This window comes from Camponotus vicinus, unplaced genomic scaffold, assembly GCF_025532165.1.
Source record: "Camponotus vicinus isolate PSW18456_S1 unplaced genomic scaffold, iyCamVici1.0 SCAF_6, whole genome shotgun sequence".
NCBI classification, from domain to species: domain Eukaryota; kingdom Metazoa; phylum Arthropoda; class Insecta; order Hymenoptera; family Formicidae; genus Camponotus; species Camponotus vicinus.
Window position 1 is genome coordinate 4425713 of NW_028141978.1, and position 25744 is coordinate 4451456.

Here is a 25744-nt window from a genome sequence, read left to right on the forward strand (position 1 = left end):
AGAGAAAGCATCACGTCGATTTTAAACATCGCGACGTGCGTGAAATCTCGTATTGATTTTTGCATATTATATTCCACCGATCATGTCCCATTATCTCTCTTCGTAATATCAATTATTAATTCAACCAACTTTTAATAATTAATTTTATTTATTATTAAAATTATTATTATTATAAATTATTAATAATTTTATTAAGCACAATGGCAGTATAAATATAAACAAGAGGAAAGAAGCAAAGAGTAAATAGATGAAACATATCAGAAATGACGTTGTTTTTAAGCCTAAAAACCTGTAAAAATTATGGGAGCAAGATACAAGCAGATTTTTATATCATTGGTATACATATACGATATTATTTGAAAAGAAAAATAATAATAAAGAGACAGAGAAAGAAACGACTGATTTGAAGGAGAAAGACCGGATGAAGAGAGTATGAGATAACGAATAATTAATATAGGAGAAAAATTAATATCTGAGATATCGCAAATCTAAATCGGAATTTGCTGCGAACCATCTTCCGTTGGTACGAAATTAATCTGCGACAAAGCTTAGTTGATCAACAATCCTCGTAATGAGAAGATTCTCCAGGAATCTTTTCTGCCATTTCTCTCGAAATCATAATCAGCCGAGCGAGCAAAACGATCGCATGATTATGTCTTAAGAATCGATACGCGTGCCCAAAGTTATCGTGAGGCTGCTCATTAAGGAGACAAAGGACCAAGAGGAATAGAAGAGGCGATCCACTTCCATCTCAGATTCTATTCACATCAAAGATCCGAAAATGTGACCCGCGAATGAACATCGATCTACCTCCCATCCGTCTCTCTGACAGTCGGTCGTGAATCTATATTTGCCTCTTTGAAATCGATTTATCTAATCCTTAATGAACTATTGCAATGGACGAATTTTTCCTTGTTGCGTCGCAGAGCGGTTAATTAATTACTCGCTCGCTTCTCTAAAAAAGAAAAAAACAAATGCAGTCGTAATCGATGTGGCACTTTAGCTTTATCGATTTCAAGTTACTCGAGAGAGACGTCGTCCTCTCAAAGCGCGACAAAAAATATGATTCACATCTTCGTGCCGAGAATAACATCAGGATAAATCGATGCTGTCACGTGCGAGATATTTCGCGGGAATTTTTTAAGAATCGATCTACAAGAAACATTCAATGGAATATATTCCTTAACAAGTGTGATAATGATACCGATGAATTTACTATTCATATTTCGAGCCGTTTTTTATCGTTTATTTTAAAAATTTGAACAACATGAGAAGGGGAAAGAAAAACAGTAGAGCTACTTTTATTCTCCATTCAAGTAAATCAAAGTCTACTTTTATCATTCAATGTAACAGAGTAACGTCATGCTTTGCGGTTTCTTTAGTATTTAAAAATGAGTATTTTACTTGTCTGGAAAAGATAGTTTCTGTTATTCGGTTTGCGTTTAGAGTGTAAAAATATTATAGAATTATTTAAGTTACAGTAAGAGTTTTATGAGTTCGAACACTTTATTCATAGTATTATAATATTGTTTCACATTCGCATAAATTCTTATTAATTAATTCAAACTTATTGATTAATCAAATTTGATTAATTCAAATTTTGCTTCTTCTACGGAAGTAATCAAATTTCTCTATGAAAAATAGTAATAATGGCATCCTATAAAACTTTTATTCCAGCAAGTATTATATTGTATATCACGCCGAAAAATAAAATTGCTCAAAAGGAGTCCAATTAATGAAATATAAAAATATCCTAAGTAAAGATAAGATGATGATTCGCGGTTGCAGTCGTGTGAAAGGCGCCACTAACATCGCACACAGACACGCGAATATCAACGGATTTCAACTGCGAACTGCGCCATATGTTAAGCAGTCAAGAAGAGGATTCTGAGATGATCCTCTTGCCAGTCGCATAACAATGACCATCGGATTAAGAGGAACTATGTCATTATTAATGCGACGCCTGTTGCCGGACATCGTGACGCTCGGCTCTTTTCCCATGCAAATTTTGTGGATTTCGTACTAAGAATTTCTCACAGATGAAATATATTTGTTATTAATCGATGAAAATATATTTGTCTCTCTCTTCGATATTATTTTTATCAAATTTCTGTTTAATTTATTTTCATTAAAAAGAAAAAATACGCTCATCGGCGAATTCCAATGCAATTACTCGAGACATCGTGTGTCGCGATTACAGTTACGTACACACATTTCTCGCGGTGATAGGCATCGAGATCGCATATAAAATGTATCGTTTGGCTTTCTTTCTGGAGAACACGCGGCACGCAAGCCAACTACATGTCTTCGATTGGCCATGACTTTGAACGATACGATAATGTGTCAAGGTAACGTCCGTGCATAGACCTAGACGTGTCGGCTGCTCGCCGCGTGTTAATTAATTGCGTGGATTCGGTTGACGTACAGGTCTCGCTCGCTAATAAACAAGATATATAAGCACTCATATTTTCGATATTTAAGTATGTTATCGCAAAAGAGAATATAAGTGAGGGACGAAGGCTTTAGTGATAACAATATACGTTTTTTTTTTTAGAGTAATCTAACTAATTTTAGAGTAATCTATCTAATCTAATTTTAGAGTAATCTATTTAAGATGTTTTAACAATAATTTCTCTCCGAATAAAAGAGAAGTTTAGTTTTAATCATAAAAATATCGATGTTTTTATGCTAATTTTGGGAAAATGACAAATCAAAAGAAAGAAGTTGTATTTATCATATTTAACAGTTGCATAAATTTCTCATTTTTTTATACGTTCCGATTAGAAAGAAAATTTAGATGTCTTGTTTCTACTGGGTTTGTATAGAAGACTATAGAGAACTATGGGCAAATTAATTTGAGCTGTTCTTACAGGACGGCAAAACGTTATCCCCGCTTCGCAAATCAATACTTTTCCAGCTGTAACAGCAAATTCGATAAACGTCGAAGATCGCTTTTTACGTTCATGTAGCATAATTGATGGAACACGTTAATTCTTCATTGCACTCGTGATTATGATTTTGCAAACGCGAATCTTCGCCATGTTTCATTTCACTAACGCGCCGGAACTTGCTCGAGCTTAGCGCTAAATCCGAGATACTAAGAGATTTCCTAGCTCGCTTCGTCTATCCTACGCAAAGATCGCGTATAACGACGTTATCCCGGTTTGAAAATCAGATAATCAAGTTTGATGCGGAAATTTCCTCGAGTCTCTACCTGAATATTCCGGAAGTTGAAACAGTGATTGACCTACGATCGAGGTCACAAAGGGTCATGTCGAGAAGAAGAGAAAGAGAAAAAGAGAGAGAGAAAATATATGCACTTGCGTATATATGTGTGTGATGTGTCAGCGCGGTGGGCCAATGAACGGCCGAGGGATGAAAGGAAGGAAGGAAGATGGCCCTGCCGTGGAGGAGAGCCGGTGCGTGCGATCAATACCGATAGTGTATACCTATAGGACGTGGAGACGCAGACTCTCTTGGGTGTGTCCGATCTCCCGCGCGCAGCATCCCGCGTTTGTGTCGTGCGTGCTCTCTCTCTTTCTATCCCGCACCTGTCTCTACCGATCGCTCGCTTTTCCTTGCCCATGGTCGATTCCTTCGAAGGGACATCGAACCTTGGGGTTCATTAAACCCTCGACGGGTAGTCTCGTGCTTCACCCACTCGTGAAGCCATTCTCGCGTGGCCGTCAGCTGATGGAGCAGCGGGAAGATCCTCGGAATTCCGTTTCATAAAATTACGAGGCTATATTATAGTGTTGGAGATAAATTGATGTACTCAATTTTAAGAAGAAATGATTAGTTTCAGACCTTGAATTATAATATAAATAATTGTAATTACCCCACCCTTTTCTTCCCGTCTCTAAATAATATATAAAAATCACTATGAAGAAACTTATCGATTTTCCTTAATCAAGATATAATATAAAGAAAATTTTAAAAATGATTTCCGGATTTGCAGGATGTCAGGATTATCAATAGCGATTATTGTTGGATTCAAATACATGTGTCTTCTTTTTCTAAATTTATCATTAACGATTTAGAGTTCAATCTTACAACATTAGTATGTCTCAGAAATTTCCTAATTTTTTTCTGGATCTTAGAGATAATTATTTGTCTTTTTTTCAAATATTATTTCTCTTTATTTCAATATATTTTAAAATATAAATATAAATATTTTTGTAATTTAATGAAATTTTATCTAAAATTATTTTCGCGACAATAATCATCTAATCCTTGCAAGTATCTAGTCGCATAGTTAGTATGCAGGATAAATTTGTTATTATTGGACACGATCCAAGCCGGTCAAGCTATTAATATTATCTTACTTGAAAATCCTAGCATTTATGCATCGTCCAAGCGTACGAAATTATTGAAAAAAATTTCTCAAGATTTTAAAAAGTACAGTCATCGAATTTCAAGTTGATGGAAAATTCGCGTTGAACGATTTATAATTCACGCAAATAAATAATATATCGTAAATTTAGTTGTCGAGTTATCGCGGCTTATCGACGATAAGATATGTCAAGTACAGGAGAAATACATTAATTCTCTTTATCGGCGCTCGACTGTTGAAAAATATTATACATATAAATGAGAGAAAAATTATTCTTTCTTGAATGAAAAAATTATAAAATAAGGGAAAGATACGTACGAGTAAGAACAACGTGCTTAAAGCGAGCAACTTGACTCGAGCGATCATTCGCGATCGATCGCGTGCTCCCAGGAATGTCCCTAAGGATGCACGGATGTGTAACTCTATGCACATTAAAAAGCAGGCCTTCCTACTCGATGAGCACCCGTTTCCGAAAATAACCAGCGAATATTAATAGACGCGTTGAATTCACTCGACGGAGAAGACGGAGGAGCGAGCACGCAAGAGAGGACCGCGATATTTTGGAACCCACGATCCTATAGTCGTTCCGTGCCGCGATACGCACTAAATTCGGTTACGGACGGAATATAAGAAAGTATACGATTATGTCGATCGATAAACAGAGAGGAAGAGAGAGGGAGCGTAATTTCTTCTTTATGTATAATAGATTGGATATGGACTTGTGTGCGAAATAGACATTTTTACATTTTTCAATTTGTCTGTAAATATGCTAGGTAATTTTTTAATTATGAAATGTATCCTCTTGAATTTACCAAATAATTAGAATTATAATAGAATTATTTCTATTTTCCTAAAAAAGATAAGTTAGAAGATAATTCTTTGGATTTCTATTATTGTATTTAAATGCGATGACTGTCCACAATTTAACGAATTATCAATTATTTATTCAAATGTAAGGATTTTTCAAGTCAAAAGTATTGGTCAAAATTAAATCAAGCTAGTAAAATCAATATAATAAATAGCAAAATTTAGCCATTCTTGGATTTTTGTTAATATTATGCATTTATTGGTCACATCTTGCATCAATGCGTTTGATTCCTGGTTGAAAATCTTATTAATCTTGATATTTATAATTTATTTCGAAATTTAATAATTTTTATTACATACTTATTTCTCGAATCGAATAATCATTTTTCTAGCACATCTCAATATGTCGATAAATAGTCCTTTTTACAAAACTTTTCCAAAATTGTAATCTGACAGAATTTTCAAAATCAAAATTGTCAAGTATGAAAACAACTGTGAGAAATAATCATTTTTTAAATGTTTTTTTTTTATTAAACCATAAGAAATAATTATTCTTTTCTTTTATTTTTTGTTATCTAAACTATATACGTTATCTCTCTTTCTCTTTCTTTCTCATGAAGATTAGACTATTCCTTGCTACATGCCATATGTGGAGCGAAACGCATGCTAGACTAGAATCAACGTGACTCGTGCGGCGATGCTGTTAATAGCGTCGCGTAGCCGATCTCCTCTCGGCGGATCATCGTCATCGGATGACGATCGTCGTTGTGTTCCACGAGACGAGTTCATTAGAATGATCGCGGCTGTCAAGTTCGCGGCTCGACACATTGTTTTTACGGGCGACGCCGTGGGATTTCATTTCCAGGGGGCTGACACACACGCTCTCGGCTATTTTCGAGTCGGGTTCCACCGTCGAAGAGAGAGAGAAAGGAAGCTGGCAAGTAAGAAGCAGCCGAAATATTGCCCACACGAGGATTCGCGACCGAAATAAAACGGAGGGAGAACTTATTTTCTCGCACGCGACGCGCTGCACGTCTCGCTACCATTCTTTGACCTCTTAACAAACACATCGGTATCTTGCAAGTGAATCGCAAAGAAGGAAGAAATTTTATTTCCTAAAATTTATATTTTAATTAATATTTTCTAAAATTTTTATTTCCTAAGAAACACAACATTTATCCGAATTATTAACATAATTCTTTATATCTTTTTTCAAATAGATTATATTTTACACAGATTTCTCATATCTAGATTTGTATTTTGTTCAAAAAATGAGACTTCAGAGTAGGATTATGAAGCTTTTTAGCACACAAAAAAAAAATATAGTTACGAAAATAAAAATTTTAAATAGAGAAAAATTGAAATTCTTTATACCTAAACTATTTAAAATACACGTGAAAAAAGTTACTGTCCAACTTACCGGCATAAGGACCAGAGGGTGAGTTGTTGTCCTTGTTGCTCTTCCCGTCTTTGCTGCCGCTTCCTGCAACAGCAAAGAATAATTCGAAATTATGACAGGATAAAAACGCAAGATAATATACAGAACATGTGTATAGGGAAAATATATTAATTTTTTAAGGATACATGAACTCATCTATCAAACATAGCTACAGATACTATTACATCATTACAAGTGGAATTTTACCAAATTCCCTTATTTGAATATTTATAAAAGTTTGTATAAATAAACACAAGAAGATATTCAATTGCTAATTAGTTAAATGCATAAGAAACGTTTAAAAATGCATGAAAGGCGACAATCGAGCAGATTGAGGGGAATATACGGCATGCAAAGTCCCCCCGTATAAAGTGAGGGCGCGTTCAGTTATGAAACACGCGGTAATCGAAGAGGTAAGAGCGTAAATGCGTAATAGCGCATTGAAATGTATGCGATCCCCAACGAGCGCATATCTGACGGCTCGGTCAGATGACTCGGTCGAGAAGATAAGGAGCAATAATGCATTAGGCCAATTATTCGGAATGGAGCGGTTGTTTTATTCGCAGCAGGCGGTACCCCCGGCTTTCATCGCGAAGCAGATTCTAGAACGTAATGGATGTGCACGGAAAAACAGAGGAAATATAGTTGCAGAAAGAGATATTGAAATTTTAGAATAAAATATAAAATGTTATGTTATATATTTTTGGAAAACTTTCTATAAATCTGTATATGTATACAAAAATATCTTTAATACACATTTATCAAATATTTAAATATTTATATAATATATACTTATTAAATATTTAAATTAATATTTTTAAATTACATAATATTTATATATAATATTTATATAATATATACTTATTAAATATTTAAATTAATATTTTTAAATTATAATATTTAATATTTTTAAAAATTGCTTCTGTGTAAAGCACGCGAATTTAATTATTATTTTTCTTTGGCTATTTATAACAAAATCTAAAGGAACACATGCAATATCCAGTTTTGCTGCAATTTGACATTTAAGTATGTCTACTCGCCAAGCAAGAAGGGATATCTCATTTTTCATCTTAAATTCTTACAGCGAATAGACGTTGATAAAGCGTCATGGAGGTGATACGGAAGATCGATTATTAAGAAAGCGAAAAGTACGACCCGGGATCGATAAGCACGGTCGTTTTCCGCCGGCTTGATAAATCCGTCGTGTAAACTCGGTCAGGAAATGAAATCCACGAGGCAAGAAAGAAGCTCGCGTCTCCATGTCACTCGTCTTAGCTCCTTCGATCGATGCCTCGGGAATAATCATATTCGCATAGTCAAGACACGTTATAATCTCCGCGACTATCATTAAAAAAAATTTAAGACTATTTTTGTGTGTCTTTTTTAAATCTAATAAGTCATATAATTAAAAGGGCGAATTGTTCTACAATTATTTGTAATTCGCAATCGGTAATTTTGTAATTAAAAATTGTAAAGGAATCTTAATGTTCACGCTTTCTTGGCTGCTTCTCTTCGCGATTTGCAACTTATTTGCGTTTTAAATACGCTTTCTTGTTCCATTGTCTTTTGCAGTGCAGGTTGCGTTTATTGTTTGGTCGAAAATATTTCAATCCGCGGGGTTGGAATGTATTCCGGGGGTGCAAGTAGAACACGTTTTTCTTTGTGCGAGTTTTTCGGTTCGCAGACGAGACCGAATAAAGTATATACGTCAAAAGAATGACGAAAGAGCGACGATAACATCAACACAGGAGGGCGAAAGAGGAGGAGAAGGATATTAGAAAAAGAGGGATGGTCCATACTTGGGGAATAATAAACGACAACTAGTAAACTGGTCGTGGAATGCGATTGCCGTTCGGAGTATACCAGTTAGACTGTATATGTCCTTAAAGAGCCCTAACCTACACGAAAGCGTGACCTTTTCAGTCCCTACCGATTCTACCCCGACATTTCTCGTTGCCGACTCGAATGCACCGAGTTCATCGACCTGGTATTTCTCGGCTTTATTTTATTTATTGTTGTTTGAGTCGAGATATTGTATTTCTAAAAAATATCTACTTGCAATAGGAAAAAAGAGCCAGACTGTATAAAAATATTTTTTATATCCCAAACAAAAATATTGGAAAAAGCAGCACATTAATATAGAAAAATAAAAACTGTGTAATTCACGCATACGACAGATATAAAATATTTCCACATGTCGCATATTTAAATGACATATTAAAAAAGAGCCAATTTTTTCAATAAATATTTGTAATTGTACATTTCTTTGGCAAAAAGATGACTCGTGTCTTCATGAAAAAATCGTGCGTGTGTAAATTTTAATATCAGTTCATACAAGTCAAATTAACAAATCCCAAAAGGCAGATTGGACTCGTCGAAACGTAACTTGCTTGCCATATTTAGAATACGGAACATTCACCGATAGGAGAGATTAGAAACGCGAGGCATGCGTAGATCCGTCAAGGTCGCGGCGAAGGTCGGTTCGCAGAGATGACAATTGCCTCTGTCCTCGTGACACGAGGATCGCGATTAACAAATTCAATTGATACGAACTCTGTGAAGACCTTTCCAGGATGCGAAATTTCTTTTCCACCGTTATTAATCTCTCGTAAGTGAAAGATACAATTTTTTTCTATTGCATAATATTTTACATGTAACGCTGCCGATTAACACCTCCCTCTCTCTCTTTTTTGCGAATTTGCGGCTTCGCAAACTTTCCGGCCGACACAAATTGTTCCTTTTTCTGCATTATACACGCTACCGGACATGCGATTGGCCAGGCGTGACGGGATAGTTCCCCGACAACTTGTTGGAGGAACGGCATCAGCTGCAATTTCGCAAGGCTGCCTCGTCGGGGGTTGGAGATAGTGAGAGTGGTCGAGGACAATGACGCGCGTGCCTCCCAACGTTGGTTGTCAGGGTGGAAGAAGGGACAGGAGAAAGGGGGAAGGAGAGGGCGGGAATGGTAATGGTGGTTGTGTTCACCCTCTGAATAAATCAATAAGTCCTCGGCCCAGCCTACATGCACACTCTTCAACAAAGCGCAATCGTCGGAATACCGTTTTCGAGCCACCGATCTTGATGAAAAGTAATATATATTTTTTATGTATTATATTTTTCATCAATATAATATTCCACCATTCGAATCACAATCATAAAGCGGATTTCGCAAAATCAAACACAGCTGTCGAGCTTTGCTATTTGTAATCGAGGAGAAATAAATTGATGGTCTTTTTGAACATTGCCAGTCATTTTCTTTTTAATAAATAATTATATTAATTTTACAGGTATTTAGCTGTAGTTTTGATATTTACGTCATGCAATTCTTGTAGAGAGGAATAGTTAGAAAGGAGGGAGAGGAATTTGAGGAGGGTATAGCGAACTCAAAGGAATTCCCCACTTTCCGAAAGTTCGTCGAGGGATATCGAAGGATTAAGGCCTTCGAGGATAAGCGGGGGTCCGTTTCCGCAACATGTTGGGGCCAGCTGGCGTTCAGAGAATTCCAGTGACTTACTCACTAGTGCACTCTCCTTCTCTCTGCGTCCGAGCGAAATTTAATATACGATAATCAAATAGGATCGGCATACGCGGGGCTGCCGTATCAAACGGATAAATTTTATGTAACCTTTTCAAGTACATACGTACGCGGCGTGTGTATATCGATTCCCTCGTACGCCTTAGGAGCATCTTATGAATAAAACAGCACTGCTCAGCCGTAATTTCCGGACTCGCGGAGGAAAACCGCGCGCGCAAACCCTACATTTCGGGCCCGCTGCTAAAGATTGCAGGAAAGACATGACATTTACGAAGACACGACATCCCAAGCCGGAGACTCGAGACAAAGTTGATCCTTCGCGTAATCATTTTTGATTAAATCTAGCTGGAGTGGAGCTCCACGCGAAGGAATTTCGTCGAACAAGATGAATCTGAACGCGAAATGTAAAACAGTCCACGTTAAAAAAATGACATTTACTAAATATAATTGATATTTTTTTCAAAATGATATTCGATTTGGATAAATTGCAGCTGCACAGGAAAAAAATAAATGTCAAATCAAAATTTATATACTTAAATTAACGCCTTCATTATTTCGTATATACAATTTATAATCTTCTTAGAAGAATTTAATAATTTTAAATTTCAACAATATTATAGTCTTATTTCAATATTGTAATTGTCACCTCAAGAATATATAATTATTTAATTCTATTTTAAGAAAATTATAACCTTTGATTTAAAAATGTTATTTTTTATCTAACATTGTTTCTTTTCCATTCAAGAAAATTAAATCTTAAATCATAAGAATATATTTTTCTCGATTGAACTATATAAAATGGCTTCATTCAAGTAAGCAATTATATTTTTCTTTAATTAACGCAATATAATCTCATTTCACGATTTCCATGTTAAAACTAAATATATTTTCAAAACAAGAATGTCCTTTTTTCTGTGTATATGTTGTAATAAAAAAATCGGAAAAATTCCAAACATTTCGGATAATGTATAAAGAAGGGGGATAAACCACTGACATATTTCTTTTTTTTTTTTTAAATTACTCTTGCAACGTAACTGTACTTTGCACGGTGCGTAGACACGCACGCGTTACGCACGTGTTACGTGTATCTATGGTAGATGCACGACGGCGAACTCCTCGATATCACGGTCGAGCTGCGGCAGCTGTCGCGCGCGACGCGTGGGATGCCCTTAAAATTTATTCTATTTATAGGACGCATGCGGCGGACTCTTGGAAGTCCAAGTCGCCTTCGCGATACATCGGAAGATACTCGGGTCTCGTAAACCGAATACGCTTGCGAGTCGCACCGTTTTCTTCTCGAGGAATAACGCAATAAATATACGAATGCACAGATTGGAAAACAGGTTCCCGAATAATTTAAAGTCTGTCGTCTATCTACGTTTCTTTGACGCGGATCGAAATATTGATAATTTGCATGCGAATCGTGATTTTTAACAATTGAAAATTTTTTAAAAGTGCAAAATGAAATGAAAGAAATTTTTCTCGGAAAATGTGTCTTTGTTCCATGTCAATGTTGTACCTTGCTTAATTGTATTTTGCTTTCGGGCTTAATCGTCGTGAGAGATATAACGTATTCTCTAATTAACACGTATAAGGCCTCACACACAAGAGAATTACAATAGAACTTCCGTTCCTTGCGAAATCACGTATCTTTACTTACAACTAGCTTACATACTAATCTATCCTCGAGACCAATTGTAACTAGTTAATTAATTTATCGATTAAGTTTTTTTCGTTTTTCTTTCATTGCATTTTAACAACGAATCGTTACAATCGTATATATGATTTAGTTACATACATAACGTTTTAGTTTCTTAACTGAAACCAAAGTTGTACTTTATTACTGTCCTTATCATTTTTAACTTAATAATATTATAGATAATAGTAAAAATAATACGGAGGAATTTTTTTATAATTATTAGCTCAACGATAATTGGGGCTGAAGTTTTTTAATGAAAAACGTGGTGTTCGAGGTCGCTTTAAAAACTTTCCTTCGCTTCTTAAAGTTTCACTTATACTATTTAACGGTAACTGCGCGTAATGAATGATGTTATAAATAATGCAACGCAGTGTCCGCTCGCGAGAGTGATGTTGTCGAGCTGAATTTTCCAAGCATGTAATTATACAGCAGCGCTTTCCAGTCGAAAGTAAAGCGAGCACTTGGATAAAGTCGGGCGTGGGCGAGACATAAGTGGGATTGCCCGAGATATTGTCTTGTCTTGTCTCGAAATCCGTAACAAGATTTTTTAATTAGCTGTCAAGGCAATACCACGACTGAGATTGTCAAGATTATTGGTTTTTAAAAAAATTAAAATATATATATTTGTAAAAATTAGACGAGAAAAAATCACTATATTATGCAAACTTAAACAATTTTACTTAATAAATAAGAATATTTGTATTAATAAATTTAGCAATAAATGATACAATATATAAAGCAAAAATTGTTAATAAAATCAAGATAAGACAAGATGAGATACAAGACGAGACTTTTTGCTACAAAGATTCATTCAAAACAAAGACAAGATTTATATTTTCAAAAATTTTCAATATCAATATAATATTTTTGCAAATATTATCTTGTCTTGAGTCTTGTGCAACCCTAAACATAAGATAATTAGGTCGCGCGTGCGTGTACGAGTTCTAATAATCGTTAATTATTCGCAACGATCTGTTCTCTGATATTATTAAACAGAATGTCTCTGGAAAAACACAGAAAATCTGAAATTGCAATCTCAGTATTTTACTTTGAAAAATTAAGGAGTCTACGTAATTTCATGAAATTCAAGGATTCTTTTTAAATTATTTCTGATAATTTTACTTTTTAATATTGCAAGTGATAGGATAATGATTTTGTTTTGATCTTTAGCATTTAAATAGCGATATTACTCTTATCATGTAATTGTATAAAATAATATATCGTATAAAAATTTTACGACTAAATCAATATTATATAAATACTAGAAAAGGTTTTTTTTAAGAAACATGTGCTCCATTATATTTTATTTTGATAAATATTTATTCTAAAATATATTTATGAGGATTATGAATTTTGTATTTAAAATATACCATAAAAAATAAATAAATAAATAAATAAATTATATATATATATATATATATATATATATATATACATATATATATATATTTTATTACATACATATATGTATATGTTTATATTCAATGTCTCAGCAAAATATTGAATATGCAATGTACAATCTTCATTGTAAGTCAGTATTGTTTAAATGCAACGTCTCAGCAAAATATTGAATATGCAATATACGATCTTTGTAAGTCAGTATTGTTTTAATGCATTACAATTATTCTTCATGATAAAAACATGGAAATGTAATACAAGTGAGAAATGCTTAATAAAAGCTATTCATTTCTTTTAAGTACTTTTCCAAATTTAATATTTAAAACTTAAATGACTTTTTATTTTTTTCCTTCTTGGTCATATAAATAAAAAATTAGAAAGCGTATATAATAAAGAAATTTAACTTGGAAAGTTACATTTAAAAATTTTCTAATTTTACCTGATTTTGAACAAAAATATTTAAAAGATCAGAGAATTCGCATAGCAAGAATGTATTTGTAAGATTTAAGTAGACATTCTCTGTTTAAAATATGATCTACAAGTAAAAAAAGATTTAGATTCCAAGAAAAGAGAAAGAGAAAGCGATATTTCTGCACTTTTTAAGATATATGTTTTTTCTTCTATACTTATAAAATATTTTATATATGAAATTACATATGAAATATTTTATATATGAAATTACATATAAAATATATTTTATATATAAATTTTATATTAAATATTTTATGATAAATTTCTTTTTCTCTATTTCAATTTTTTCAAGTAACTGGCTTATTTTTAAAAAATATCGACGTACGAATTCTGATCTATTGCGAGTTCGCACATAGTTAGAGTCAAGAGCTGACACCGTTGTCCTTATCTTTCGCGAACGAAGCAGAAACGAAGTGCCTCTGCATCTTCTTCGAAATCAGGCCTTGAGATGAATGAGAGAGCTCCATATGAAAGAGATTAGTCGCTAATCGTCGAAATGCGAGTACATTGAGAAAAAAAAGAATTTTTAAAAAACTGGAACAGAGCGTGTGCTGTAAAAAATTAAGACGAAAATAAATTCGCGCATTAATACGCGAACCTAGTAATCGACGATTTAATCATCGACGATACATTCCTTTTCGTTTCGACATACGCAACTGTTCATGATCAGCGAATCTCGACCTGAGTTATAATTGACAAGGGAAATCGGCTAACTTTAACGGTATGTTACTGGATCGGCAGCGGTCCCTCGACTGGATCGACTTTGCTTCCTTTAACGGCTCTCGAATCCACTTGCGGCCGTGAAAACCGAGAGCTCATCGTTCGCATGACTAACGGCACGTGCAGCAATCGCCGTGTCTCACGCGAGGTAAGGCGAGGGATTAATGGGACCTAGACGCGTTTAGCCTTCGACGGAAACGAATACGACCTTGCCTCGTCTTTCTGAGAGATCCGATCGTCGCCTTATGTCCAACAACACATTTTCGCTGCCACGCGAGGCGATAATATCCAAGGGAAATGAATTTTGTTCTAGTTTTCTTCTCTTTTGCGAAGAGATGTGTCCTTTTCAATCGATTTTATATTTTCTCTCCTCCTTTTTATAATTTTATATTTGTCATTTATATAATTTTTTATAATTGAATTTATAATTATATTTTTTTATTTGTAATTTATAATTTCTGTACTTTTGTTTCAAATAGTGATCATCGTTTGACTCGATTCTCGATCGCGCTTGTTATTTATCCCGAATACTGGCCTGGCCGCGTTGAATCGATGACGGGATTTTAATTTATAAACTGGTCGTAATCTCAGCGATAAAACCGGTATATTGTTTCATAAATCGTGCAGATTAGAAGCCCGCCACAATTAATGCGATTTGTCGCGCACCGAAAGTGTTTTATCGGTGACTTCAACTTGCAAGGTTGATTGCGTCAAAAATGTGACGCATAGGTAAATAATGATTTTTCTCGATCTTACTTAGCGAGCCACACTTCAACATTTCTTTCAGTCCACTTGTATGAAAAAAAAAAGAAATATTTGCTATAAACGCTATTTCCTATAATCGTACACTCTATTTCCTATTTCAATCTCACAATCAATCAGACTAACAAGATAATTATTTCTCGAGAAAGATTGATATCGAGATTGTCTACGATATTTCTCACATGATTAAATCATTGACAATCATCCATGTAATGCGTGATTTCGCTCGTTTATAAAATGCAAATCGACAAAAATGGTGCATGTTTAATTATTTAATGTGTTTCGCCAATTTACAGGAACATCTGTAAATTTCTCGTTTGTATTTTTAATTTCGTTGTTCCAACAAACATCGCTTGACCGATCGATATTCGTCGAAGAAGCCGGAAACTTTCGGAGAGATGACGGAAGAGAAAAAGGCGGGTGGAGAAAACGATATATCACCTGTGAGCCATCAAATTTACTCTTTAATAGAATAAAAAATGTTGGCTGCGACAGAGATATTAATATATTATTTGATTATTTATCAATATAGAATGCACTTTTGAAGAACGTATTTCCTATATAATTGACAATTATTGAAAGTTAAAAAAGAAGCCAAGAATTTAATAAGAGTGTTATTTAAAGGAGAAACCAAAAATTACATTATGTATGTTTCCTTATTCTAAATGTGAAAGCGAGCGATTAAAAATACGATAAAAAATTCCAATTCTGTTAAACGATCCGTGGAAACAAGAGAGAGACGAGACTAATTGAAGCACTCGAAATTTAAAAAAATGTCGATTTTGCATTTCGATTCCGAAAATTCCATTAGATAATTAGAAAAGCCGTATCCAACACGCAAAGTCATCGTCGTCGTCCTCGAGGTCGGTGAATGCTCGACCGTGATACCGGCATTCGCTCGCCCGCGGGGTTGGTAGACAGGCCAGCAGACGGGAGTAACGATTGCCACCCAACCACCACCACCACTGCTACTACCACCCCTTCTTGACGAGAGGGATGCTTGCGCCCCCTCGACCGCTCGCACCCCCGCGTTTATCCGCCAACATCCACCACCTACTAACCGATCGGAAAACATCCCCCTCTTGGATGGTCATTCCCCGCAACTACTGCAAAGGCGTTTCAAAAAAAAGGAAAGAAAAAATGGACCGCGTGACCGGAATCCTTGGGTTTCCTTATCGGAGGACCACGTATCTCAGAAAGTATCGATATGAACAACGTTTCGATAAAATCGGTTAAAAATACACGAATTTCGAAATATCTTGTAATGAAAATAAATCATGACTCTGGATTTTGAGTTATTTCAACAGCTGTTCTTGCAAAGTTTTGAAAAACAGCGTTTTTTCTTGGATTCTAATTTTTGCGGAAATTACGATTCTTTTTCCATCATCGTTTGAGTCTAAATGTCGAGAGGAAATTTTATGCTTTGCGGAAAAAAAATTCAATTTTCCAAGATTTAATTCAAATCCATCGATAAATAATGAGCTCGAAAATTCGGGAAACGAGAGAATCGCGACGTCTTTTTTAATTGCACGGTTGATTCGCGTTGGTTAGTCCTCGCGATCGATATTCAACCCGTGTGTCATCCGCCTTGAATCGGATCTCCGTGTCCTTGACTGACGTGCGAATTCGCATAATATTATTCACCAGAGAGCCAGACGAATCTGCATGCTCGAATCACGCATTCAACACGCACACATACGCCTGTCGAAACTTATCGGCCAGGGTCATCCTCCTTGAAACTACGGGCGACTCAACAAGGTTGAAATATCCTAGCAAATCTAAACGTTCTCGCAAAAGGATCAATCAACTCGACGACAGAGAGATAAATTAACGAGTGAATCAGAAATTTCATTCTAAAACGTAATTTCGAAATTTTTCGATCTTTATGAAGGATCGAGATGAAATTCGAAATTAATTTTCATTCTCAGAAAATTGATGACAGTTTATACTCTTGTGATAGTGATATCCTGAGAGTGTAATGCTCTTATCATCTGTGAGAAACGATGCTTTGTCACGTACATATATCCGATTACCCGTTATCGATTTCATTTTACCCAGGTATTTCGAATACTCTGGATATTTATATGCTGAATGTCGAATCGTCGGATTTACTTGATTCGTTTGTTTTTCACGCGAGAGAGATACGATTTGTTATCTAACAACTTGCTGAGCAAACATCTCAACGAGTTCGCACGCACGCAGAAAGCCAAGGAGCTCGTCGCGAATAACTCTATAGAAGGTATCGCCGAAAAAGATTGCGCGACACAATGTCGCGAGTATATTAAATCGCCGCATTATCGCCGACGGTTATTTATAGAGCGCGATGTCGATACACGCCGGGAGGAAGAGGAGTCCGGTCGCGTATCGCGTCGACCAGCAGAGAGAATCCAAGAACTCGCGTATGAAATAAAAAATTATTTATACAAATTAAAAGCTTCATCATCCATTTCGCTTTTTTAAAATTTCTCCTTAATCATAATACAACTTAAGGGGCATTAAAATAAAACCAGTTACATTACTTTGTCTCGAGGTGTGTTTCTGCAAATCAAACAAAATTTAAAGTAAAAATTAAATCAAAATTGGCACCAGCGCGGTAGCTGGGAAAGAAACAACGCTTTCTTCTTATTGATTGTTATTTATTTAAAATCATTTCATTCTTCCTCTCCCCCCCTCAATTCGACGCACAACTTGACTCTTCTCCGAGTCAAGACTTGCGCGCGAATCTGAAAATTTGACGAGGTATAGGCGAGACGCGCGCGCAGGCCGGCCGAAACGCGGAAACATTTGCGGATGAACCTACCTACGTCGGACGAATCAATAACGGGAACCCTCGGGTGCGAAGGAGGCACCTCGGCGGCGGTGGCGGTGCCCGCGCGCAGGGATGTCCCACGCACAATGCGGCGCGCGCCCTTCCCTTCCCTCCCCCCCGCGTCGCGAAAGGAAATCCAGTTTCGTCGCGGGCGCAGGTAGCCGCGGGACCCCCCGACTTTTCTTGCGCGGAGAACTTTTGACGTTTGTTTTTCTTATTACGGTGGTCCACGCCGAAACAAGGATGAGAGGGCCGTGTTACACGACGCGCATTCACACGTCGGAAAATTGCAATGCTAAAGAAGAAATGGGATATTATCCTATAGAAATTAAAACGTTTATATAAATAATTTTATATGTGAGAGTTATTAATCTCCTAGAAGCGTCAGAATCTGATTTAATAACGAGACCTTAGTTGAAGAAGAAATGGAGGAGAGGTGCCGGTTCGACAGTTACGTCACTGGTCGGGGGAGGAGGACGCGGGACGACTCGCAACGTGTAACATGGCCGAGGCCTTGTCTCTCTCTCTTCCCCTCTTCCTGCCGCCATGTCGTTCTAACCGCGCGGACGAGCTTTCAAGGTCGGTCACATTCAGCTGGAAAATCACTCCGCGAGGCGCCGCCAGGCGGCGCCAAGCTACGGCGCCCGCGGAACACGTGGTGCGACGGAAATCGCGCTATTCTCGGGGAAGGAGAAGCAATAGTGTCACTTGTTGCGATAGATATTCCCTAAAGTTCTGGGGACAAGATGTTCGGATTTTACAGCGATCTACCGCATGGTATGTACGTTCTACAGAATCAATTTTCAATTTCTGTTTGTGTTCAATTAATCTAGAGCCTTTCAAGTAATCGTGAATGATCGAGATCGAGGAGTACGTTTCAAGATTCACAGCTAAAATTACATTATCTTATATCGATAAAATTGATATTTTAAGGTATAAGATCTTTTGTAGATTATACAGTTATCTACGATTCGTATGAACCAACAGTCGGTAACTGAATTTTCTGTAAATGATAATTTAAAATTTCATTTTATAAGGGTATAAACTTGCATATTTGGAAACATTTTATAAATGCAATCTATATGGTATCAAATCGAATAAATTATTAATAGTGAAATTCCATACACAGCATTCCTCATTCATTAATTCAACTACATATTAGACATGCAGTGTTTACTGCTACATTACAAGAAATCTCTAAATTGATTAATATTGATTAATATGTATTACCATTTTCAATAAATAAAAATGTCATAAAGATCATATGCGTGAGTTGCTGTAAAAATATTACATGCGACAGATAATGGAACATATGTGAAAGATATGTAAAAAAGTTATATTTATATATATTTAAAAATACCAAAAAACAAAAACTATATTTGGATTAATAAAAAATTTTCAAATTATGTGGTTAACATATTTCAATCAAGATTAGATAATGAAATAGTAAATAGGATAATGTAACTTTATCTCAAACACTGCAAAATCATTATCAATGTTATGTAGGAAAGTTGAGATATCAAGTATGGAACATTGGGTCAACGACGTAAACTACTTCTCTATAATTGTACTCTAATAAGAAACTTATAGAAGCGAGCATTCCAAATTGTCAAAGAGATAGCATTAAATTGGTGGCACTCAAATGCCACGAAAGGTCACACAAGATACAAGTCAGAAAACTCTTTCGCAAGTTACTTATCAAAGATTACGAGCTTCAAATAGTCACATCTGTGGAAAACACGACGTAGATGTGATTTGTCAAAGCGATAATGACAATCGCATAAAAATCGACTGATCGTATGACGATATATTTTATTTCTTTAGTTACGCTTTCTTTAGTTGAATATTTATACAAATATATTTATTATTAAACAATTCCATCATTTTGTTTTATTATAACTGTGTGCAATTTTATATTTCTATATTTTTATTAATTATCTCACACGTCGAAATACGTAATATTGATAAAATTATAAAGTACATTATCATTTATTCTTAACTTTAATTAATATATGAAAATTATTAATTTCGAAATCTTTTCTTTACAAGTTTTAGAGTGATATTTTTTAAATACAATCGCAATACAATATATATATATATATATATATATATAATAGATATAAAAGTTATTATAATTTATACAAGTATATTGTAATCTAAAGGGATCTATTGAGATCTTTGAGTTATGTTTTTTAAATTTATTTTTTAGTTTTGAGTATGGGTAAATAGTTATTGTTGAACTTAAAGTGTTTCCATGAATTATTACAAAAACAACAAATGCATAATCTTATCATATTATTACAAAAAACAATAAATGGATGATCTTTTCATATATGTTCTAGAATTGTCATTTATCGCTTACAAAATCCTTCTTTTACTGCGACACCTGAAATCATGTCCACGTTTTGCGTCCCAAACAACGTTGTACGATTCCTCGACAGTGCTATGACTACGAATGCCAAGAAATAATTCTATATAGAAATTCTTGAATATAAGAATCTCATGATATCCGTCCTCTTCTTCGTACGATCTGTTAAAAACGCATTTGGGCATTCGTGATAGCATTGTCAAGAAAAAAAATAGAGAAAGGAATCGTGAAATCCCATCTAGGACGCAAGCGGGATTCGATGATTTCTCAATCAAGGGGTCAGCGATGACGTCGTGCTCTCCACGTCTGTGCCACGCGCGCACGTTCAAGGCGTGGTGCTTTCACTTTTTTCTAATAGCGCAAATCTCCGGCGCTTACCTTTCTTGATGAGCAAGCTAGTGACCCTCCGTAGCGCCTCGCGAGTGCTGGAGGCGGAGCTGTGCTTACTTTGGCCGAAGTATTTGTTGGGCGTGATGTTCGTCGGCAGGGTCAGCGGCTTCCTCTGGTCCCCGGTACCGGGCAGTCGCGCATCGTAGGCGTTATTGAGTCGCTCAAGGTGCTCGATCGACGCCGGTCGCGGTTGATTCGCCTTTCTCGTGGGATACCATCCGCGATTCGGGCCTCCTGCCAACCGGAGTAGCTCGGTGCCGATTATGGCTTGCTCCAGGCCAGGATTATTCCGTCGATAGCTGAAAGTGACGTAACATGGATAACTTTCCCCATAAAAGGTCTCTCCTAATCATTGTATAATCATCCTTTTCTCTCTCATCACTAGGGAAAGAACGAAATAACACGTGGGTGGGCTACTCACCCGGTAGCCGTGGTGGGTGCGTACCAGCCGGGTTGTCGCCTCGACTGCGTCGGGTTGCCGGCGTGCTGAGGTGTTCTAGGGATGTCGCTGCCTCTTGCAAACACTGGGGTTTCCGGTAGAGAGCACGACGTCTGCATCCCGGAACCGGTGCTGGGGGCGACGCTGCCGCTGCCTCCTCCTCCTCCGCCGCCGCCGCCGCCGCCGCCGCCGCCCCCGCTGCTACCTCCGGAGGAGCACGCCTCTGCCGATGGCGAGTGCCTCTTCGTGAACGGTCGTCGGCGGGAAGGTCCTGGTAAATCAGTGGGCAGAGTTCTTCGCTCCACAGGTACCTTGGACAAGAAAGACGATTCGTTAAATAAGGAAATATATTAAATGATAGGATTCTAATAATAAGATCAATCTCAGAATTAAAGTGTGATGAAGAGAGATAATATCGAGCGATATATTAAGATTATAATTGCGATATTGTGGCGTATCAAGAATAATTTCAGCGTGAGACAATTAATAAAAATATATAAATATAAAATTGCAGTTATAATAAAACAAAATAATGGAATTGTTTAATAATAAATATATTTGTATAATTATTCCTTTATCTGGAAAAGAAAGGACGATTTTTATCTCTCAATAAAACAATATAATAGCAATGTATGTAAAATAAATTAAAATTAAAATCTAATTAAATAAAAATAAAATTTTAATTTTCTTTTACAAACGTGATATTAATAGTAGGCGTTTTTCTAGAGCAATGGAATTTTGTACGTGTTTCCGGCATGATGGAGGTAACACGGATGATTGATGGATGCTAATATCTGCGCGTTCGAATTACGTGATGCAATGATAATTTCCCGAATATTGTCCGAAAATGCTATTCGAGAGACCATCTTCGTGTTTCGATAAAGCCACCTTTGCCTATTGCTGATGCGGCTCCAGGAGAAGAGAGATAGCGCGAAAAAGGGGCGCCCCTTCATAAGAATCCATGCAATTCTACCACCGCGGCGAGGCAGATTATAATTATTGCGCCATAAATCATTTTTATCGCATTCGAGCATTGTCGGCGCGGCACGAGGCTAGGAAATCTTTGCCGCAACTTTTATTACGGCAATAATTATTAACCGAATATGCCGTACTTCGCGAGCTTGTCGCGTGAAATCCTCCTTTCCAAACAATGGCAATTTAATATAGCGATAATGCGTTTCTACGTAATATGTAAAGTTGACAACAATATTTTTGATTGACACTTGATTTGATTTGTCTTGAACGTATCAAAAATTGATCGATGTGATTGAAATTTTTATCCAGGAAAAGTCGGCTCTTTGAACTTGAAGGGATATCCACCAGATTATTTGAGAAAAGTACTGTATGTATAAGTCAAACAAGCGGTCTTAATCATTCTTAATCATAAGGGTAGCAATTGAACGAAAATAAAAAGTAACTGTATTACGGCTGATCAGTCTCTCCTGTACCCGATTATCCCGATGATCTCCCGCGTCAGGATTCTCCGCCTGTTGTTAGATTAAAATTACCATGGTCGACTTCATTCGTCGGCGAAACGAGAGCTCGTGGAAAGGAGAAAAAAGGGAGGCAAATATCCCTAATGAAAACTTTACGCAGTTCAGCCAAACTCCTTCCGTTCTTTCCCGTTTGCCCTCCTCACAGTTTCTCGTCTACATCTTCTTCTTCCCCTCTCCCCCTCTCCCCCGTTTTCCTCGCTCCTTTTGTAATCCCGACAAACTTCCTTCTTTGTCCGCTCGGTAATATAGTAGCGTTTTTCTCGCTCGTCAGGACAAAATCTCGACACTGACAGCGTATAAATTGCGTCTTCGTTCCTGCAAGAACTCGCTGTCAACGTTTGTTTACATCCTGTCGCACGAATAGAGGGTGGAGTCCCCGTCAATCCGGAGGAGAGGGCGCGATTCGCAATATGCGTGAGCAAAGTATTCCCGTTATCGCGTTACAGTACGTCACGCTATCATAACGCATACCGCGAAAAAAATTCGGCACGTACATTTTTCCTCGACAAGCACTTCCGACAGGCCGCACGTTTCAAGGTACATCGAATATGAAAGCAAGTAGCGTACAATAAAGAAGAGTAAACTGATTTCGAAAATATATATTGACAGAATATTCTCACCATCTTCCCTCTAGCTTTTAGATTCTCGCAGACAGATGCTGCAGACTTTGAAATTGAAGGAGTAAGACCTACCAGAAAAGAATAACTTACTCGCGCGGATCTTTTTTTTTTTTTTTAAGTACATATTCACCGTTCGCTCCAATTAAACGAGCGGAATATCTCGGAGAGTGCCAAGGGAGAGTACAAACTTATTCATTCATTCTGTAAGATCGCGTCGAAAGACTAGACCTCTTCCTCGGCACGAGGATTTATTTTTATTCGTCGACTTCTGTCGAGAGAAGGAACGGTCGACCAGTTCGCGTAGTATTATAAGTAAATGAATTCGGATCATTTATTCGCTTCGGCGGGACTGTCCTTTACCAATCAAGCGATTTTAAAATATCTCCCTCCCTCACTCGCTAACCCCCTTCCTCGTTTCATTATTCGGATCGAAGGTAATTGCGTTTCGTAGCCGAACGGAGAAACAAATCTGAATATAAAAGTAAGCAAGCCGGATGCCAATATTCTCTTGCTCTCTATCTCTGAAAAACTTTCCGCGTTGCAATCTGTCCTCCGAGTCGTTTCTTCTCTACTCTCCTAGTGAAGCACAGGCAAAGTTACTTGTCTGATTATTCGAAATGACTCATTGCAACAAAGTTTCGCTGATGCAATGATATAGAAGCATGTATCTTGTAACAAAAGTTCGATGGGTCACTCTTCTCTCGTGTAAAATTATCACACGCGAAAATAACGAACGTTGATCTTAAGAGACAAATATTTTATTATGTCGTAAGTATATTAAATCTGTGAAAATGTGATTATAACATTTTATCGCAACGATATAATATGATTTTGGACAACCTCATTTATTTTCTTGATCAACTCGTAGATGCAAGATAAAATATAATCCGCGAGTGTATAAGAAGGAAAAATTGTACTAAAATATCGATAAGATGTTGTATTATCTTCAGAATATTCGAAACTTATTTAGGATTTAAAATTCAGAGGATTCCGGAGAATCGTGCCTTAACGGCATAAATAAAAAACGGCGAAATCGCGTTGCCTCTCATAGAAGAGCAATCAGCTCTTCGGAGGTCCTCGTTCTCTCGAAATACGTCCTTCGATTCTCATAACGCGATTGAAGGGTGTACTCGATCGTAGGAATAAAACGAGGCGAGAGGGGAGGAAAGGGATAAGACGACGAGAAGGACGAGTCAGTTTTCCTCCTTTCCTCTTTTCATCTCTTTCGAACGAGGATCCCTTTCAAGCTGCATAAGATATCCACTTTCCTCCAATACACGATGGGATATAATGCAGAAATAATTTGACCTTGTCGATGAATCTGTATAATCGATCCATTCGGTTCATTCTCTTCAAAGTCAGATTGCATGGAAACGCTATATAAAAAGAACGTGAGAGGGAAAATCTATATTTCTTCGTAACTTTTAAATTTTCCACATCGAACACATCATTGGATTTTCAGGAGGCGAACTTTAAAACTTCAAAAGCTGATCTTATACTTTAATGGAATTTTAAGTTCCTTTAGTTTTCAAACTTGGATCTCTCGAAAATTAAGCTACGCGAGTTCAAATTCCGCCCAAGGGTATAATTTAATTGGGATTAATTTAGAGAAACAGGGATCAGCTATTGCGATCATCGTTCTTTTAATGGTTCAAGTTTATCGTGGCGGAAGAGAATTTAAGGGGATAAATATAATCTTCGCCTACAAAGAATAGACTTGACGGGATAATTCGGGGACACCCTGTAGAGGCGCTCTGCGAAATGTGTCTTGCGATATAGCTCGTGCACAGGTTGAATTCTATCTATGGCAGGATTATAGGGATACACACGACTCTCTCCTTCCTTGTCGACTCCCTCCATTCCTTTTTTGCCCTCCTCCAAGTCCTCGACATTGAGATTTTGTATTCGGAAGCTGTATCAGAGATCGGTTAGAAACGCCCTCCCCCTGTTCGAGCTTTCATTTTAAGCTCCGCTCGATCGACGGTTTCAAGGACGGATCGTTGAAAAAAATTGCCAATATTTGCGGCCACAATGCGAGCGAGTTTCGTATCGCTCTCGGCTCCGTTTTCTTCCCCCGCGTTTTTTTTCCACGTCAAGCTTCCATCCCGATTCCTGGCCCCAGCCAAGGGTGCATAATAGTAACGACTACCTACGAGGGGTGGTGTGTCGCACAGATCTTTCCTTTCAATGGAGATCAACGCCGATAGAATTTTTATTCTCGTAACAAAATATAGTTTTGTTGCAGACGTGTTTCTTTTCAATGTGAATTAGTGCATTGAATTATTATTGATAACATTCTCTTTTTATTTTTTATTTTATTTTTATTTGTATTAACATTTTCATATCAGCGGGCAAAAAGAAGAGATTTTTCACAGTTTTATCGTTCATCATTGAATCTCTAGTTTGGTGCAACTCGCGGGTTATTGTACCGATAAAACGGTTCATTTCAACGATGAACG

General features: G+C 36.7%; 1 protein-coding gene across 4 annotated transcripts in view; it reads right to left on the bottom strand.

The window, feature by feature from the left end:
- The window catches only part of LOC145973441 (uncharacterized), a 197897-nt gene that overhangs the window by 7195 nt on the left and 164958 nt on the right, over positions 1-25744 (bottom strand). For 3 of the 4 annotated variants that reach the window (XM_083102819.1, XM_083102818.1, XM_083102817.1), the window contains 3 exons: positions 21152-21480; positions 20719-21029; positions 6561-6623 (listed from right to left, as the gene is read on the bottom strand). In XM_083102819.1, coding sequence (XP_082958945.1) covers positions 6561-6623; positions 20719-21029; positions 21152-21480 — 703 coding nt within the window. The remainder of the gene's footprint in view (positions 1-6560; positions 6624-20718; positions 21030-21151; positions 21481-25744) is intronic. The other variant, XM_083102820.1, reaches the window with a different exon arrangement.